The sequence below is a fragment of the Phascolarctos cinereus genome, unplaced genomic scaffold, assembly GCF_003287225.1.
Source record: "Phascolarctos cinereus isolate Bilbo 61053 unplaced genomic scaffold, phaCin_HiC Scaffold_726;HRSCAF=1367, whole genome shotgun sequence".
Taxonomy (NCBI): domain Eukaryota; kingdom Metazoa; phylum Chordata; class Mammalia; order Diprotodontia; family Phascolarctidae; genus Phascolarctos; species Phascolarctos cinereus.
In genome coordinates this window covers 40,563,526-40,582,888 of record NW_027556098.1, presented here as the reverse complement: position 1 = coordinate 40,582,888, position 19,363 = coordinate 40,563,526, and the positions used below count along the sequence as shown (strand labels likewise).

The window sequence follows — 19,363 nt, the reverse complement described above, 5'->3', positions numbered from 1 at the left end:
TCTTTGTGTAATTGTTCCTTTCATTTATTATGTTAATAAAAAGTCGAATACCACAGAAATCATGGATTAGGTTACGGAATGGGTTTGTGTGGGGTTCTTGTTTCAAAGGTCTTACAAATTCCTCTAGCTAAGGAGAGCTGGAGGTACTGCTGTATGGCCCATTTTACATATGTATAATTTAAAATACTTATATTTACACATTGGATGGCAGCCAACAACTGGTTTTGTGAAAAGTAAGGGAAAGGTTCTTTTTTCAGCAGTGAGAGACAAGTCCAGAAATGATTAAAGTTGTATAATTGGGGGATGGAGGAAACATAAGCACCAAAAGCAGGCACTGGCCAGGTTAGCTACATCCAAAGTTTTTGTTTTGTTACACCAATCTCTTCATTCTACCTCCATTTACACAGATTCCATACCTCTAAATATATCATCCTGACGATCAGAGTAATGTTTTCTTTAAATGACAAAAACTTGGAGTCAGCTTAAGCCAGCAAGCCGGAAACTCTCAACATCCTAGAGTGCAAAAAGATTGTTGACCTACCATGCTGAGAGTGACGCAGCAGATGTTCCTGCCTTACCTCGGGTATGTGCTAGTCTTCTTATACTGAGAAGGCTTCCATGAGTTGTGGTGTAAAGACTGGCCGTTTTCCGCAAACCACATGGGGGAAGCAGGTCACAGGTTTATCTAATAATTGGAATAATTTTAGGTCTTTGTCCTTTTAAGAATTCTGGAACGTTTTCTTATACCCTTCAGGCCTGAGTCTTAGTTCAGTCTTAGTTCCAGTCTTGGGAAATTCCTGGACTTATTGTTTTTAGGGGAGGAGGAGAAAGACAAACAAAAGTGGGTGGGGAAAGAATGTTGAGTACTGGAGACAGAATTACCGCCGGTCTACTGTGGGAGTTGAGAAGAAAGAAAAAAAAAAAAAAGCTTTGCCTCTACTTCTCGGTGCCCAGGTGAAGCCAGGGGGTGAGATTCCGCTTGGAGGGAGTCGAGGAAGTCTTCCCATGCTGGCTCCTCCTTCCGTACCACAGTCCCGCGAGCCTAGCTGTGGCTGCCTCCCTCCTGCTTTTTGTTTCCAGCAAAGTACCCAAAGTAGCTGCTACCAATGTGCACTCTAGCGGAGACGCAACTACTGCTTCTGTTGCAGCTATTATTCCGCTGGACCACTCAGGCACTGGCTCAGACTCCAAATACCTTCACCTTACCTCTGAAAGTCTCCCCAATCAAGCTAAATGGGGCTTCTCCTCGCCTACCCCCATTAACTGCAACGCTAGCTGCACCGCTTGGGAATGAGTCCCGGGGACGCCTGCGGGATGTGGCTGCAGAGGGGCTGGCTCTAGCGCTGGACCCAACGAGGGGATTAGTCAACTTCTTGTCCATGGTAGACAATTTGCAAGGGGACTCTGGAAGGGGCTACTACCTGGAGATGCTTATTGGGACCCCGCCACAGAAGGTGAGTGGACATTTACTTTCAGTATTCTCATCACTTGCCCCTACCCCTGCTCAATACATTTCCATTTAGTTCCCAGGCATTTTTGGAAGTAATGTATTTAGGCCATTCTGCATAATTGATCATTTGGGTTTGAAAGTACCTGTCTTCCCGTTGCTCAGGGGTTTTCCTACATTTAGTTGTTTTCAGCTGTGAATCAAAAAGTTTTGTTGGACTGGAGAGGAACATTTAGGAGCTGAATTGCAGGGATCTGAAACCGAAGTGCCGTTGCCGTACAATTTTTAGCTTAGGGGAGTATGTGAAGTATTTTGTAAAGTTTGCTGTGTTCCCCTCCTTCCCGACATCCATCTCCCCACTCTCTCACTCCCCAAATGGGAGTAAAATATTTCCCAATTACATGTAAAAACATTTAACATTAAGGAAAATGGTACTAGATTTTCTCCCTACCTCCTTCCTTTTCTCCCTCCTTGAAGAAAAAGCAAGCAATTTTATTTCAATTGTTACGTGAGGTCATACGGAACATATTTCCATATTAGCCATGTTGCAAAGGAAAACATACACACACACACACAAAAAAGTAAAGAAAGTTAAAAAAAGTATGCTTCAATCTGCACTCAAAGTTCTTCAGTTCTCTCTCTGGAGGTAGATAGCATTTTTCATCATGGGTCCTTTGGATAAAAGTAGCTTTGTCTTTCACAGTTGATCATCATTGCCATATTACTGTTACTGTGTGCAGTGATCTCCTGGTTCTGCTCAGTTCTCTTTGCAACAGTTCCTGTGAGTCTTCCCAGGATTTCTGAAACTATCTTCATCATCATTTCTTATCACACAATAGTATTCCATCATAATAATACACCACAACTTGTTCAGCCATTCCCAATTGATGGGCTTCCCCTCAATTTCCAATTCTTTGCCACCCCAAAAAGAGCTACTATAAATGTTTTTATACACAGAGATCCTGTTCCTTTTTCTTTAATTTCTTTGGGATACAAACCTAGTAATGGTGTTGCTGAGTCAAAAAGTATACAGTTTTATAGCCCTTTGGGCATAGTTCCAAATTGTTCTTTTTTAAAATTTATTTTTATTTTTAATTTATGAACAAAACAAACATTTCCATAACATAGTATAATTTTTAAAAAAAGATAATTGCACATGAAACTGCAAGTCTACTGTGTACAACTTGCTATTCCTTTGAAATATACAGCAGAGTTATTAAGTAAATTTCTTTTTTTAACTTCCCTTCCCCTACCCCCACCCTAGAGATGATCATTATTAGACACAAACAGGTATATTATTATTCTATACATACTTTTATTTGTCACTTCTTTCTCTTGATGCAAATAGCATCTTTCTTCATATGTCCTTTATAGATAATTTGGGTATTTATAATAGAAAAAATAACTTATTCACTCAAAGTCGTTCTTAAAACAATATTGCTGTTACTATGTACAATGGTTCTCTTGGTTCTGCCCATTTCACTCTTCATTATTTCATACAAGTCTTTCTATGTTTTTCTAAGATCATTGAGTTCATCATTTCTTATAGCACAGTAGTATTTTATCACAGTCATATACCACAGTTTGTTCAGCCATTCCCAATTGATGGGCATCCCTGCAATTTCCATTTCTTTGCCTCCACAAATCAAAAAGCTCAGAATCTCCAGATGAGTGAAGAAACATTTTTTTTTCACTAGCATTGGACAGGGACTATCCCCTATGCCCATTCTGTATGGCCTTATTTAATCACTGTGATTCTTCCTATCCAGACCCTCTATAACGCTCACTCAGAATACAATAAAACTGGCTAATCTTTATCTGAAGACCAAAACCATCTTCAAAGTACAAATGACTAAACAACACTTAAAAGAGTGAGAGATTCCAAAAGAAAAGCTACACCAGTTTGTTGGGCAGTAATAAAACAGGGAGAACAAGAGAAAATGGAGAGTGGATAAATTCACAGGGTCTCAGAAGTGATTGTGAAGTAATAATAGAATAATACTAGTAATAGAACAGCGAGTTATCTCCAAACTGATCGCTCCATAAGCAAATAAGCAAGCAAAGTAAGGTTTATAGTCCATCCAGGGTAGCAGCATCCTCCTAGCAATGGTGGGTTCACATACTACATACCCTCACAAGGTGCTTCCATGTTATCATGTTTCCTCAGTTCCTAGGAGATCTTGTATACCCTCAGGCTGGGATTTATGAGACCCAGTGTGGTCAATATAAATCATTTTACAAATGATTTTTCATCATACATTCCAACAGAGTAACTCTCATATGTGAATCAAAATTATTCAAGATTCCTTGAAAAAACAATGAACATAACTTAGTAAGCCACACTACTTATTACGGTATTTGCTATTTGGGTATCATATTGGGTATCATAAATCTTCTACCCATCAGGATTCTCAGATAGCCTGAAGAATTATCAATTTCTCTGCCATTGACTCAATCCCTCACCAGCTTTGTTCCTCATTTAAAGGGGGCCAATGACTAGTACCACCATTCCATTTAATGTCAGATTAGCTTTTACAAGGTTATGTTTACTTCAAAGATATGATAAGAGCAAACATAGAGACATTTCCCCCAGTACTTCTGGGGCATAAACCCCCTCAGTCTCTTAGATAGGCAAATGGTGGGGGAAGGGATTTGACTCACATCTTAGCTCAACTCCCACATAACATTAGTCCAACCAAGTTCATGTCCAAAGCTAGCACAATGCAGGCTTCTTCTGAGCTGGAGTCCCTTTATCCTTGCTCTTCAGCCTCTTACTAGTTGTCTACCTTGTATTCCTGGACTCCTAAATTCTTATGGCTTGAGTTCCTAGTGAATTTGAGATTCCATTTCATGGACTTAGAATGAACAATAACAAGGGAAAAGGCCAAATGTCTAGCTCTTTTTCTCACATTCACATGTCTTGGGAAGAGTGGAAGAGGCAGCCCCAAGGTCCTCTCCCTCTTATTGCATGGTGTATGTGAAGGATTCACTTCCTTCTAATTACAAATGCCACAACAGCCCCAGCTGATATTGGCTCAGGCCCCTTTAAAGATGACAACAGTTCTGTCTATGTAACAATTGAAAATGGCTCATCCCAACAATGATAGGCCAATCCAAAGTGTCTACCCATGCTCCAGTCTTAATTCTCCTAGAAGCAGTTCTTTAGTGAGTTTCATGTGGATGATACCATCTTAGCAAACTGTTGGTGTCTACACATATGCCAGACCCCCATTATACATTTATTAAGTACCTACTATGTGGAAACAGCTGTGCTAAGTACAGGAGATGTTTAGGACCACCCCTGCTGTCAAGGAGCTCACATTGTAATGGGAAAGACAACCATACAGAAGGTTTCATCTGCAAGTCAAATGGAAAGGTTCCATAGTACTTGGGATGCAGTTGCAAAGCAGATGTTAATGCATTTTCTTTGATGCCATTCATACTGATAAAATCAAAGGGAGACTTTAACATGTCATTTTTTTTCCTCCTGAATTAAAAACTGTTTTTTATAATCAAACAGTAAGCATAGTGGTGTCATTGTTTTTAGTTGTGTGATGGTAAAGATGTGACTTGCTATGCATCATTACTTGTGAAAGACTTCCACATTAATACCATCAACAAGGAGGATCTTGATGAATATGTAAAATATTCTTAGGAAAAATCTTGATATAGATGGGAATCAGTAATTATTAACATTCTCATGAGTCCCCCCCCCAACTGCTTTTTTGCGCTAAGGGTCTGAGATTTTTTCCTATATCTCTGATACCTTCATCTCATTTAGCTACCTTACAAATTAATTGATTCCCCCAATACCCTCAAATTGTGTGGTCTCCACCACAAACCTTTTCTATATATACTTTGTCTTATCTAGCTGTTTTGCCTATCTTTTTTCCTTTTCTTGCCATTTGTATCTCTTGTACATAAGTATACCCAAGACTGATGGTGAAAAGAATTTGTTATAAAAATCTGAGGTAAGTTAAAGTGATGGTGGTCAGAGAACTGTGATTCTTAGTACCCTCTGCCCCTGGAGAAGTGGAAGGAGGCCACATAAGACTAAGGAATATTTTGTATTTTTCTTTAATTCATAACTTCTGTGGGTAGCCTAATACTGATTTCCTAGCATAGCATTTCAGAATCCAGGGTCATCTCCATGTCATGAGGCATTAAAGCAGAAATGTATGAGAGATACTCCAGTTATTTTTTATCAGATGAGGCAGAACATAATAAAATGCTTACTTTTGGTTTGTCTCTGTTATGGATGATGTCCAACAAAGAGTCAAAATAGAAGAGTAGTTCCCTAGGGAAGTCTTCTAGATGTCTTTGTTTTTGAATGAACTTGTGTAGGCTATATTAATCCCTGAAACATTGCAGCGTGCTAAAAGAGATTCACAACCACTAAAAAATAAAAATTCACTCTAATATTCTATGAAGGACCTCCAGGAGCCAAGATTGCGGAATAAGCAGTAAATTGCTGTAACTGTCCCATACTCACCTCCAAACTACCATAAAATAGAGTCCCAAAACAAATCCTGGAATAGCAAAATCAGCAAAAAGACAGGGTGAAACTATCTTTTAGCCCAAGAGACTTGAAAGATTGGCAAGAAAGGTACATCTCACTTGGCTGAAAGGGGAGCACAAAGCATCCCAGCAAGCCAGCAGCAAGCCCCACTTCAGCAAACAGTGGGGTGACCCAGTGCGGTGGAGCATGCAAACACCATCACCAGGACTCCCCATGTGTCTCAGCATAGCCAGGGGAACCAGCAGACTTCAGCTCCACAAGCTACCAAGTGCTTCAGTATAGTTCCAGGCAAACAGGCATCCTCCAGGGGCCAGACCTCCATGTACTCAGCACAGCTCTGGGCAATAGACATTCCTAGAGGCGAGACTACCATGTGCTTCAGTATAGCCATGGGGAAATGCAGAAACACCCCACCAGGCCTCAACACATGCCAGAAACCACCACTAGGATCCCAGCTCAGCACCAGATGAGCTGCCAGACTCCTACAGCAGCACCAGACCGCAGCAACTCTACCAACTAAATGCAGCACCAGACACTAAGGTCCACCATGGGCCTCAGGGCAACATCAGTGCAGCACCAGGTAAACAACCAAGGCCTGCAGTCACTAGCACAAGAAGCCTGAGGCAGTGTTCCTTTCACCCTGGGAGCAGAGCTCAAATTTAAAAGAAAAGAAAGATAAGCAAAAAAGAAAAAAGAGCCTAAAGATAGAAAGCTATTATGGTGACAGAGAAAACCAAGACACAAATTCAGAAGAGGGCAACAATGTCAAAACAACCATGGGCAAAACTCCAAAGAAAAATGGGAAGTAGTCTCAAACCCAGAAAGAACTCATGGAAGAGCTCAAAAAGGAGCTTAAAAATCATATAAGAAAGGTAGAAGAAAAATGAGAAAAGAAAAAAGAGTGGTAGAAGAAAATTATGAAAAGAGTCGACAACTTGGAAAACTGCTTAAAAAGTGGAATTGGTCAAATGGAAAAGGAGATACAAAAATCCACTGAAGAAAATATCTCTTTAAAAAGTACAATTAGCCAAATGGAAAAGAAAGTACAAAGAATAATTGAGGAAAACAATACGTTAAAAGTGAGAATTGGGCAAGTGGAATTTGATGATTTTATGATTTAATGACTTTCTTTAATGACATCAAGAATCAATCAAACAAATTCCAAAGAATGAAGAGATAGAAGAAAATTTAAAATACTTCATCTGAAAAAAAAAACTGACCTAGAAAATAGATCCAGGAGAGACAATATCAGAATCACTGGACTACCTGAAAGCCATATTCCAGAAGGCAAAGGAGCTAGGACTGCAACCAAGAATCACTTACCCTGCAAAATTAAGCATAACACATCAAGAGAAAAAATGGTCATTCAATGAAACAGAAGGATTTCAAGGTTTCATAAGAAGACCAGAACTAAACCTAAAATTTGACCTTCAATGTCAAGATTCAAGAGAAGCAGAAACAGGTAAAAAGGGAAAAGAAAACATAATGGATTCAGCAGACCTAAACTATTATCTATTTACATCCCTACATGAGAAAATGATACTTATAAATCTTAAAAATTGTATCACTAATAGTACAGCTAGAAGGAATATACAGAGAGGGTATGGGTATAAGGTGAATTTGAGAGAATGACATAAAAAAATTAAGGGATAAGAAAGAGGAGTGCAATGGGTGCAGAAGGAAGGGAGAGGTAGAATGGAGTAAATAATTTCACATGAAGAGGCATGAAAGACCTATTACAGCGGACGGAAAGGTAGGAGTGTGGGCAACAAGCGTTGCTTGAGCCTTACTTTTATCAATATTGGCTCAAAGTGGGAATCATATATACAATCAGTTGTATATAGAAATCTATTTTACCCTGTAGGGAAGTAGAAGGGGAGGAGAAGTAAAGGAGGGGGGGTGGGGACTGACAGAAGGGAGGCAGATCAGGGACATGGTAGACAGAAGCAAAACACTGGTGAGGAGGGAGAGTGAAAGGTGAGAGAGGACAGACAGGAGGAAAAATAGGATGGAGGGAAATATACACGTAGTAATCATAACTGTAATGTGAATGGGAAGAACTCTCCCATAAAATGGAAGTGGATAAGAAAATGGATCAAAAAACAATCCTACAATATGTTGTTTACAAGAAACACACTTGAAGCAGAGAGACACACACAGAGTAAAGGTAAGTGGCTGGAGCAGAATCCATTACTCTTCAGGTGGAGTAAAAAAAAACCAAACAAGCAGGGGTAGCAATCTTGATCTCAGACAAAACAAAATTTAAAATAGACATAATTAAAAGAGATAAAGAAGGTAACTACATCTTGCTAAAAAGTACCATAGACAATGAAGCAATCAAATTAGAAGAACAAAGAAAATTCTACCTGTCAGATCTATGGGAAGGGGAAGAATTAATGAACAAAATAGAGATAGCATTTCAAAAAAAAATAGAATAGATATTAAGTTAAAAAAAATTTATGCAAACAAAACTAATGCAACCAAGATTAAAAGGAAAGCAGAAAGCTGGGAAAGCAAGTATCTCTGATAAAGGCCTCGTTTCTCAATTACATAGAGAACTGAGTCAAATTTATGAGAATAAAAGCCATTCCCCAATGGATAACTGGTCAAAGGATATGAACAGGAAGTTTTCAGATGAAGAAATCAAAGCTATCTGTAAGCATATGAAGAAGTGCTCCAAATCACTTTTGATTAGAGAAATGCAAATTAAAACAACTCTGAGGTATACCTCACACCAATCAGGTTGGCTAATATGACAAAAAAGAAAAATGATAAATGTTAGAAAGGATGTAGTAAAAATTGGGACACTAATGCACTGTTGGTGGAGTTGTAAACTAATCCAAACATTCTGGAGAGCAATTTGGAGCTATGCCCAAAGGGCAACCAAACTGTGCATACCCTTTGATCTAGAAATACCATTACTAGGTCTGTAATCCCAAAGAAAACAGAGAAAAAGGGGAAAAGACCTACATGTGCAAAAATATTTATAGCAGCCCTATTTGTGGTGGCAAAATATTGGAAACTGAGGGGATGTCCATCAGTTGTGGAATGTCTGAACAAGCTGTAGTACATGAATGTAATGGAATACCTTATGTAATAAGAAATGATAAGCATATTTCAGAAAAACACCTGGAATGACTTGTTTGAACTGATGCAAAGTGAAACAAGCAGAACCAGGAAAACATTATACACAGTATCAACAACATTGTGTGATGATCAACTATGAATGACTCAGCTCTTCTCAGCAACACGATGATCCAAGACAAACACAAAGGACTCACTAAGGAAAATTCTGTCCATATCCAGATAAAGAACTGATGAGCTCTGAATGCAGATTGAAGCATATTTCTTCACTTACTTTATTCTTTCTTGTGTTTTTTTTCTTTTGATCTGTTTTGTCTTCCACAACTGTGACAAATATGGAAATATGTTTTACGTGATAGCACATGTAGAAACTATATCAAACTGCCTAACATTTTCAGAATGTGGAGGGGAGGAAGGGAGAAAAATTTGGAACTCTAAATCTTGTAAAAATGAATGCTAAAATTTTTCTTGATATGTAATTGGGGAAAAAATAAAATATTATTTAAAAAATAAAGCACTTTACAAACTGATCCCCCTAATACTCTACAAAAGGAAAAAAACATGATAAGTAGTTAGGTGGGCAGTCTACTGTGATGGTCCAGTAGGACATATATCTTGATTAGATACCTCAGATGTATTTAGACTGACCTCACAATTAAATATAAGGAGAGAAATGGACTGGTTTGCATTTGAGAAATTATGCAGTCTTTTTATTGACCACAAACATCTCTCTGAAATAGAACCTATATTTTAACACCATTTTCCCAGAGATCAATCAGTAAGTCTTTATTAAGTATAATGTAGTTGGCATTTAACTTAACACTGGGTGTAGAGATAAAAAGAATAAAGTAACCACTACTTTCAGCAAGCTTACATTTAACAAATAGTGGAAGATCACAATCTCTAAAGACCAAAATAGTTGGTCACTCATAGTGCAACGAAGAGCTGTATAAAGTTTTAAAAGGCTATGAGAGATCACTGAGAAGACTGCATGCATGAAAGAAGCCCCACAAAAAAGACGTCATCAAAGACATGATCAGAAAAGTGTATGACTAGATACATAGTGAAAGCATGAGATACCAGATGGTACTTATGTAATATTATGAGAAGTAGAGGAAGTCCTCTCATGGGTTCAGCTCTATGCAGAATTTAAAGAATAGCATAGAAGAGACAAGCAGGATAAGAAAGCATAAATGGAGTGTAATTTGTGCCATTGGAGGGAATACCCAATTTGATGAGATTGCAGGACTAATTAAAGGTAACATTAAAGTAAGTATCTGAGGGTCGGGTAGTTATTTTTAAAAGGGAATCTGCCTTTCTGTCCACTTTTCCTGAATTCCTAGTTTCTTTGTTATTCACATAGCTCATCCACATTTCTCTTAATGTAAAAGATCTCTCATCAACCAGGTCAGAATGGGGATAATGCCACCACATCTTTGTGCAATATTCTTTGTGCAATATTCTTTCATGAAACACATTCTTTCATGAAACACATTCTTTCATAAAACAACCGTATTTCCAAACTGTAGTTAACAATATTCATCCTAAATTCAATATAATTCAAGGATATATGAAAGATCATTGACTCTTAGAAGTTATCAGTATAAGAATCATTTGCTTTGAAAGTGATAATGTGGCAAAGCCATGTGGAGCTTGTTTGGAAATTGATTTGATCTATGTTGTCCTAGACATTTTGATACAGTTTCTATACAGAATGTTTGACATCTTTAACTTATGGTAAAGATTCACAGGTAAAATCAGGCAAAACATGGATCTATTATACTAATTTCTTACAGGGTGTTAAATTTTCTTTTCTCCCACAGAGTTTATAGATCGACATCTGGAAAGTCTATATATTCCAACCTCCTCATTTTATAAATGAGAAAATTTAGAGGACCAGAGAGTTTGTGACTTGCACAAGTTCACCAACTATTAAGTGTGTGAGGCAAGATTCCAACCTAGATTTTCCTGAATCAAAGTACAGGGTTTAGTCACTATGCCAAAAAACAAACAAAACTGGTAAAACAGCTGTATTCCCCTGAAATAGAAGCAAAACAGAAACATAAATAATTCTATCCTGGGAGAGTTTTTATCAAAATAACTGAATGAACAGTGATAGAGACAGTAGCAATAGTGATCAGGCGATATTTTGTCTTTCCCAAGAATAATTTATCTGGAAGACCTTTTTTAAAATAAGTATATGATTTTATCCAAAAGTTCTCTCTGATTGCCATTTGCAACAGTCTTGTGAGTTACATTGAGGCAGACCATTTTCTTAAATGTCTGATCTAAAATTGTCAAAGGTGGCAACATCAAAACAGTGGTCATCAAAATAACATTCAGTATGCTGTGCCTTTCACATTCCAGCTGATACTTCAGTGGAAACAAATAGGATTTTAAAGGCAGACGTTCTGGGTTCAAATTCTAGCCCAATTATTTACTACTGCCCTTACTTAATTTCCCTGGGCCTTTATTTCCTCATTTGGGAGATGGGGTGGGGTAGAGGGGTCAACTAGATGGCCTCTAAGTACCCTTCTAGGTCTAAGCTCTAATGATTCTAAATCATTATGTGTTGGAGTTTGGATTTAGAATACACATTTTAAAAATACTTGTAAGTGATGACCTGTCACTGGACCAAATGTACCTGAATATTAACAATCCAGATTCCTTTTTTCCTCCTTTTCAATTCTGGATCAACTCATTACCCATCTGTATTGTCTATCCCAAAATTCCAGGAAATAGGCATTGTTTATCCATTTGGTTTTTCCTGTTTGGATGGGACATTTCAAATGCCTTTGAATGATTACGTCTCTCAGCAGGCTCTGAAATACAATCAACACAATGTTATCTGCAGCCAGAAAAACCTAAAACAATGGTGTGAAATTCAAATAAAAATGAGGCCATTAATCTATACATAAGGATCCCTGTGGGCCATATATAGATAGTTTGACAATGTAATGTTATCTGTTTCATTTTATTTTTATTTGTATTAAATATTTCTCATTTACACTTTGATATAATGTAGTTGGACTTACTTGGTATTTAGAATTTGAGGGCTAGTTCTGTTTTACCTTCCAAAGAATCTTGAATAATCTTGACAAATGGATAGGAGACCCCTGTAAAAGAACCAATAAGGCAGCATTTCATTCTATTGAGTTAAATTCTTCTGCGTAATTAACAAACAGTAAATACAACATGTTTTTATATTTTCTTCATCTTTCAGTTAATTGTGAAATTATGAAAGTTGTAGTCCATTTTTAAATATCATTTATGAATGTCTGCTTTTTCCCTACTAACATCCTCATTGTAGAACCCTCAATTTGTATATCAATGATCCTCATAAATATCTAGGAACCAGGCACAAATCATTAGTTGTTGATGATATCTTAATCACAGGGGTTTTTTTGTTTTTGTTTTGTTTTGTTTTTTAGAATCACTGAGGTCCATGATATTTTACATTTCTTTGGTATCTTCCACTCCATTAAATAGATGCCTTGTGAATGAGTCTTTTAGTGCCTTCACAATTTTATTGCCTCCAGCAATATTTATTTATGATAAAAGAAGAAACAGGAGTAATGAGGAAAAGATATGATATACAATCAAGAAGATTTAACTCTGAATAATCTAAACATGCTATTGAAAATTTTAAAATCGGAAATGTGTAACAGAAATGACATTGATGCCAATTATCATAATTTCATCCAGAAATTAAACCAATATAAATTAATTGCTACAACAAGGAGACCAAAATATCTCTGAAAGTGCTTTAGTCAGTGGAAAAAAAAATTGTCACATGGAGAGCTGTGACTGCCAAAGACAACTCTAGTTTAAAATGTATGTTTTTTCCTAAAATTTTATAATGATGGCTGATCACGAGCAGTATCAAATCACAAATCACAGAGAAGCAACTAGCCTCAAAACAGCTTGGCAAGATATCCAACTAAGAAAAGCTTCATTCGTTTTATTTGTACAAAACCTTTTTAATTTAATGTAATCAGAATGACCCATTTTACACCTAACTTTGCTCTCTATCTCTTGTTTATTCATAAATTGTTCATCTATCCATAAGTCAGATAAGTTATGTGTTCCATGTTATTCTAATTTTCTTGTAAAATCTCTCTTTAGAGGCAGCGAGGTGGTGCAGTGGAAAGAGCCCCGGCTTGGGAATCATGAGGACCTGAATTCAAATCTGGCCTCAGACACTTGACACTTTCTAGCTGTGTAACTTTTGGGAAGTCATTTAACCCTGATTGCCTTGAAAAAAAAAATCTCTCTTTATATCTAGGTCATGTATCCATTTTGACCTCATCTTGGTAAACAGTGTAAGATATTGGTCTATGCCCAATTTCTGCCATACTGCTTTCCAGTTTACCCAACAATTTTTAACAAATAATGAATCCTTATCCCTAAATTTTAATTTGATATTTGTCAGACACAAGGTTATCATGTTTATTTGCTGCTCTAAATTGTATGTCTACTCTATTCCTTTGGTCTACTTTTCTATTTCTTAGCAAATTTACATGATAATTTTGTTATATATTTGAAAGGAATAGCAAGCTGTACATAATAGATTTACAGTTTCATATGCATTCATCTTTTTTTTAATTGTAGTATGAGATGGAAATGCTTGTTTTATTCCATAAATTAAAAAGAAAAGCTTCCCTTTTTTCAAGATGAAGTTGGCACTGAAATGCAACAAGCAGAATTCAGCTCTCTTCCAAATGAACTTGGGTTTTTTTTCCCCAGGTACTCAGGAATCCCCAACCCAGCAACTAAAGGCTTATGGTCAACTGCTAGTCCTGCTGTCCTTCTAATTGCTTCTTTCTATATTATATCTTCAGCCTATTCCTGGCTAAGTTAAAAATTTAGAGACATCTCCACTCCAATGTTCATATGGACTATTTGTGCCCAACCTGTGGTAGAGCCTTCCAAGCTCATATTTGTCTGATCAGCCACGATTGGGCACAGTGTACCTTGACCCAAACATAGTGGTGTCATTTTGGTCCTATTCGAGAATGAAAGACACCAACCAATTTCTTCAGCCTCTTCACTGCTTCTAGTGGCTCAAGCCAGAATCTGGCTAGTGACTTATCTTTTCCTTATAAGGTAAAACAAAATCCATCTTTCTGTCAGTTTGAAACCAAGTATCCTTATTTAATCTTCTGTAGTCTTCAAACAGAAGTTTGGTTTACCACTTGGTAAGTTTTACACTCTCATACTCAAGAAACATTTGCATGTAGTTGAGCTGAGGGAACACAATTCCCCATAGCCTCAATAAATTTCATGACTTCAAATAAATGCTTATAGTCTCTATTCAACCCTTTTGTTTGTCCTTTTATCTGAAAACTGTTTCTTCAAACTTCAATTTCACAATTTTTCATAAGCAGTTCTTTTTTACCCCTTTTTGTAACCAATCTTTTCACATGCAAAATGGGAAGTACCTTACATTCTCTCTCCAGAGAACTTTTGAGTCCTTTGCAAATTAAAAAATTCACAAAAGGATGGGTATGCAAGCAAAATATAACCAAAATACAAATGAGTTTTTTACATAATTAACATATTTTCATGAGATCAATTCAAAGTTTTCTCATCCACAGAATCAATATATACATCAATATATGCATCATTTTATAGCACATAGACTATCAAATATAAAATTCTCTCTGCACATGCAATAATGCACATTACAAAATATGTAAAGAGCATTATGTAATATATCTCTCAACATTTGATAGTCACACACACATATTAACCCCATCCATAAGTTGTATAAAACACAAGGCAAAATGTAGTTAAATACAAATGTATATTGCATATTCAAGCATTATAGAATTGTGTTTGACTTTATAAGTAATTAATCACCTTTCCATTGCACCATGTACAAATCTAACTACTGCCTTGATATTTTTTATGCACATTCTGAGTTTCTAAATTTCTAGGTGTTTATGATGATGATAATGCAAGGCAACTCTGAGTTCATAGATAGATAATTCATTCATCAAATTCCCTGATTAATGTACTCAGTTCTCTCTCTACGACTAGTGTAACATCATTTGAACTTTTATCCTTCTCTGGCTATCAGGTGATCAAACATGCAATCAAATCATCATCATTTGAACTGGAATCGTTGGTTTTTAGGCATAGTTTTTTGTTTTGTTTTGTTCACAGCAACATTTTTTTTATTTGACTAACTTTGGTACGCTTGAAGTGAGGATTGAATGTAGTAATTGCTTCTGTTGTATCAAGTAATTCCTGGTTACACTACCATTTTCATACATGTAACTTTGTAATTTTCTTTTTGATTGAGCTCTCAGTTTAGGATCTAATCTAACAGACTATTAGCCTTCTCTGCTATTTTCTGAACAAATTTTTTTTGTTAAAAGTTGGCAATCTTGTTTCACTTCTTGAAAACAGACTAAGACTTCATGTAATGGCACAATTTTTGATGCTGGTTCGATGGGTATCATTCTCCTCTGAACCAAGTAACAATTCCCCTCAAGCACACCTTACATATTTATGCCTAGTCTAAAGTTGTAACATGGTTGGGTTTTTTTTTTCTGATAGTATCTTGATGACAGTGTTCCTACTTGAACTATTGTTGACTTAGTTGATGATGAGGTCAGAGTCCAGGACAACACCTATGGCTGGTCCCATTTCAATTTCCAAAGTTAGCTTTCTGGAATTCAACTTCTTATCTATCAAAACTTCATTTTCTTCCATTGCATATATCACTCTTATGTCTATCCAAGCCACAATTACAACAAAAGAAACCTCTGGTGTCCCCTTATATGGAACTAGTGGAGATCTTTCATGAGAGAGTCCTTGGACCATTAATCCTTGGCTACACTAAGTAGAATGATCTAGAATAGAGGTGTAAAATATGCAGGCATTGATCCACAAGGCCCACAATACCAAAGAATGCTTCGCATCATCTCATGCCTGGAGTATAGCAAAAACTATTAATAGATTTGCCAGCCTCAAGTCTCTCCCCACTCCAATTCATCCTCCATTCAGCCACCAAAGAGATTTTCCTGAAGTGCAGGTTTGACCATGTCCTCCCCCTACTTCAACTCAGTAAACTCCAGTGGCTCCCTATTGCCTTCAGGATTAAATATAATATGTTTTTCAGAGTCCTTCATAACCTAGCCCCTACTCCTACCTTTCATGTTTTATTATACTTTATGTTTTATTCTCTACCATATACTCTATGATACAGTGACTCTGGCCTCCTGGCTACTCCATGAACAAGACACTAACTCTCAGCTCTGAGCATTTTTTCTGACTGTTTTCCCATGCCTGGAATGTTCTCCCTCCTTAACTCCACCTACTAACTTTCCTAGTTTCCTTTAACTTCTAACTAATATCCTATCTTCTATAGGAAGCCTTTCCTAACCTGTCTTAATTTCAATTTCTACCCTCTGTTAATTATTTCCTATTTATCTTGTATATAGCTTGCTTTGTAGATATTTATTTGCATGTTGTCTCCCCCATTAGATTATAAACTTCTAGAAAGCAGGGACTGTCTTTTGTCTCTTTTTTGTATCCTTAGTGCTTAGCACAGTGACTGACATATAGTAGACATGCCATAAATATTTATTGATTCCAAACACTATACCTTTAAGAATTTTTTTTAACAATCTACATGTATTCTCCATTTTCAATATTTGACACTGTTGTTAGGCTTCAGTTACATGTCTTTCTTTTAAACTAGATTTTTAAATTTTTTTATGATTTTATTTTTTAAATTAATAAATTTATTTATTTTTAGTTTTCAACACTAAATTTTATAAGATTTTGAGTTCTAAATTTTCCCCCTCCTTCTTCTCTGCCCTCCCCAAGGCAGCATGCAATATAATATAGAATATACATATATGATCATATTAAACATATTTCCACCTTACTCATATGAAAGAATAATCAGAACAAAAGGGAAAATCATGAGAAAGAAAAAAAACAAAAATGAAAGAAAGAGAAAGTATCTATATTCAGACCCTATTATTCTTTCTCTGGATGTGAATAACATTTTCCATCATGAGACTTTTGGAATAGTCTCAGAGCATTGCATTGCTCAGAAGAGCTAACTCTAATAAAGTTGATCATCATACAATGTTGCTATTACTGTGTACAGTATTCTCCTGATTCTGCTTACTTCACTCAGCATCAGTTCATGCAAGCCTTTCCAGATTTTTCTGAAGGCTGCCTGCTCACCATTTATTATGGAACAATAGTATTCCATCTCATTCATATACCACAACTTGTTCAGCCATTCCCTAATTGATAAGCATCCCTCAATTTTGAATTCTTACCCACCAGTAAAAGAGCTGCTATAAACATTTTTGTACATGTGGGTCTTTTTCCCTTTTTTATGTTCTCTTTGGGATACAGACCTAGTAGTGGCATTGCTAGATCAAGGGTTATGCAGTTTTATAGCCCATTGGCATAGTTCCAAATTGTTTTCCAGAATGGTTGGATTAGTTCACAACTCCACCAACAATGCATTAGTGTTCCAATTTTCCCACATCTTCTCCAACATTTATCATTTTCATGTTCTGTCATGTTAGCCAATCTGATATGTGTGAGGTGATACATCAGACTTGTTTTAATTAGCATTTCTCTAATCAATAGTGATTCAGAGAATTTTTTCATATGGCTATAATTTTTATAGCTTTAATTTCTTCATCTGAAATCTGCCTATTCATATCCTTTACCATTTATCAATTGGGGAATGACTTATATTGTTACAGATTTGACTCAGTTCTCTATATGTTTTAGAAATGAGGCCTTTATCAGAGACACTGGCTGTAAAAAATTGTTTCCCAACTTTCTGCTTTTCTTGTAATCTTGGTTGCATTTGGCTTCATTTGTGCAAAAACTTTTTAATTTAATGTAATCAAAATAATATATTTTTCATTTCACGATATTCTCTATCTCTTGTTTGGTCATAAATTCTACCCTTTTCCATACATCTGACAGGTACAGTATTCCTTGCTCTCCTAATTAGTTTATAGTACTACCCTTTATATCTAAATCATTTACCCATTTTGACTTTCTCTTGGTATATGGTGTATGGTGTTGGTCTATGTCTAGTTTCTGCCATACTATTTCCCAGTTTTCCTAAGCAGTTTTTGTCAAATAATGAGTTCTTATCCCAGAAGCTGGAGTCTTTGGGTTTATCAAACAGTAGTCAAACAGTATAGTCATTCATTACTGTGTCTTGTGTGCCTAACTGTTCACTGACCTACCACTCTATTTCTTAGCCAGTACCATGTGGTTTCAATAATTGCTGCTTTAGGGGGATGGAGCCAAGATGGCAGAGTAAAATCAGTGACTTACTTGAGCTCTCCCCCAAATGCCTCCAAATACCTGTAAAAAATGGCTCTAAACAAATTCTAGAGCAGCAGAACCCACAAAAAGATAGAGTGAAACAAATTTGCAGCCCAAGACAACCTGGATGGTTGATTGGAAAAGTCTATTGCGCTGGTCTAGGAGAGAAACATAGTTCAGCGTGGACCATACTGGCAAACACAGGGCCCCAGGGAACCTGGAAGAAGCCTCAGGGGACTGAATCATGGGCAGCTGAGGTGGTTTCCAGACTTCTCAACCCACAAATGCCAAAGACAATTTAGAAGGTCAGTAGGAAAGGTCTGTCCCATGGTGAGAGAGAAGCTTGGTCCTAGCTTGTACCAACTTGGACTGGGGTCCAGGTGCAGCCCCATGGTGGCAACTGCTTCCAGAGCTCTAGGCCCACAGACTTAGGGGCAATCGAGTGGCTGATAAGAGGGGGATTGCAGGGATTTCTTTGCTGGTGCTGAGGCAGGATTCTCTTCCTTTACAGTTCTGAGTGAGCAGTCCTGGGATGAGGAGGAGCACTGGGATGGTGGAGCTTATTGTGGCTGTGGAGAGAGAATCTTCCTCACAGTCCCAAGACAGAAAAGAGTGCTTGTGGTCACTCATAGACCAGAGCACAGGTCAGGAAAGGAGTAAACACCTCACCTTTGATCATACCACCTTGGAAGAACTGAAACTGTATAGGTCCCTAGAAGTATCTTTGAAAACAGTTGCACAAAATGCCTGAAGCCTGGAACAGTACATTCTCCACACTGGAAGCAGACCCCTACCTTAACAAAGAGTTTAAAACTCAAGTAATTGGCTGGGAACATGAGCAAACAGCTCAAAAAAGTCAGACCACAGAATCTTTCTTTGACAAAGAAGATAAAAACATACAACCAGAAGAAGACAACAAAGTCAAAGCTCCTACATCCAAAACCTCCAAGAAAAATATGAATCAGTTCTAGGCCATGGAAGAGCTCAAA

The 19,363-nt window shown here is 37.0% G+C and overlaps 1 protein-coding gene and 1 long non-coding RNA gene across 2 annotated transcripts in view; one reads left to right on the top strand and one right to left on the bottom strand.

The window, feature by feature from the left end:
* Window positions 1–750, bottom strand: part of LOC144454454 (uncharacterized) — a 127,394-nt gene extending 126,644 nt beyond the window's left edge. The window contains exon 1 of the long non-coding RNA XR_013482843.1: window positions 579–750. This is a non-coding gene — a long non-coding RNA (uncharacterized LOC144454454). The remainder of the gene's footprint in view (window positions 1–578) is intronic.
* A 139-nt stretch (window positions 751–889) lies between these two features.
* BACE2 (beta-secretase 2) overlaps window positions 890–19,363 on the top strand; it is a 119,461-nt gene continuing 100,987 nt past the window's right edge. The window contains exon 1 of the mRNA XM_020976257.2: window positions 890–1,454. Within this exon, the coding sequence (XP_020831916.1) occupies window positions 1,107–1,454 (348 nt within the window). The 5' untranslated portion in view covers window positions 890–1,106. The remainder of the gene's footprint in view (window positions 1,455–19,363) is intronic.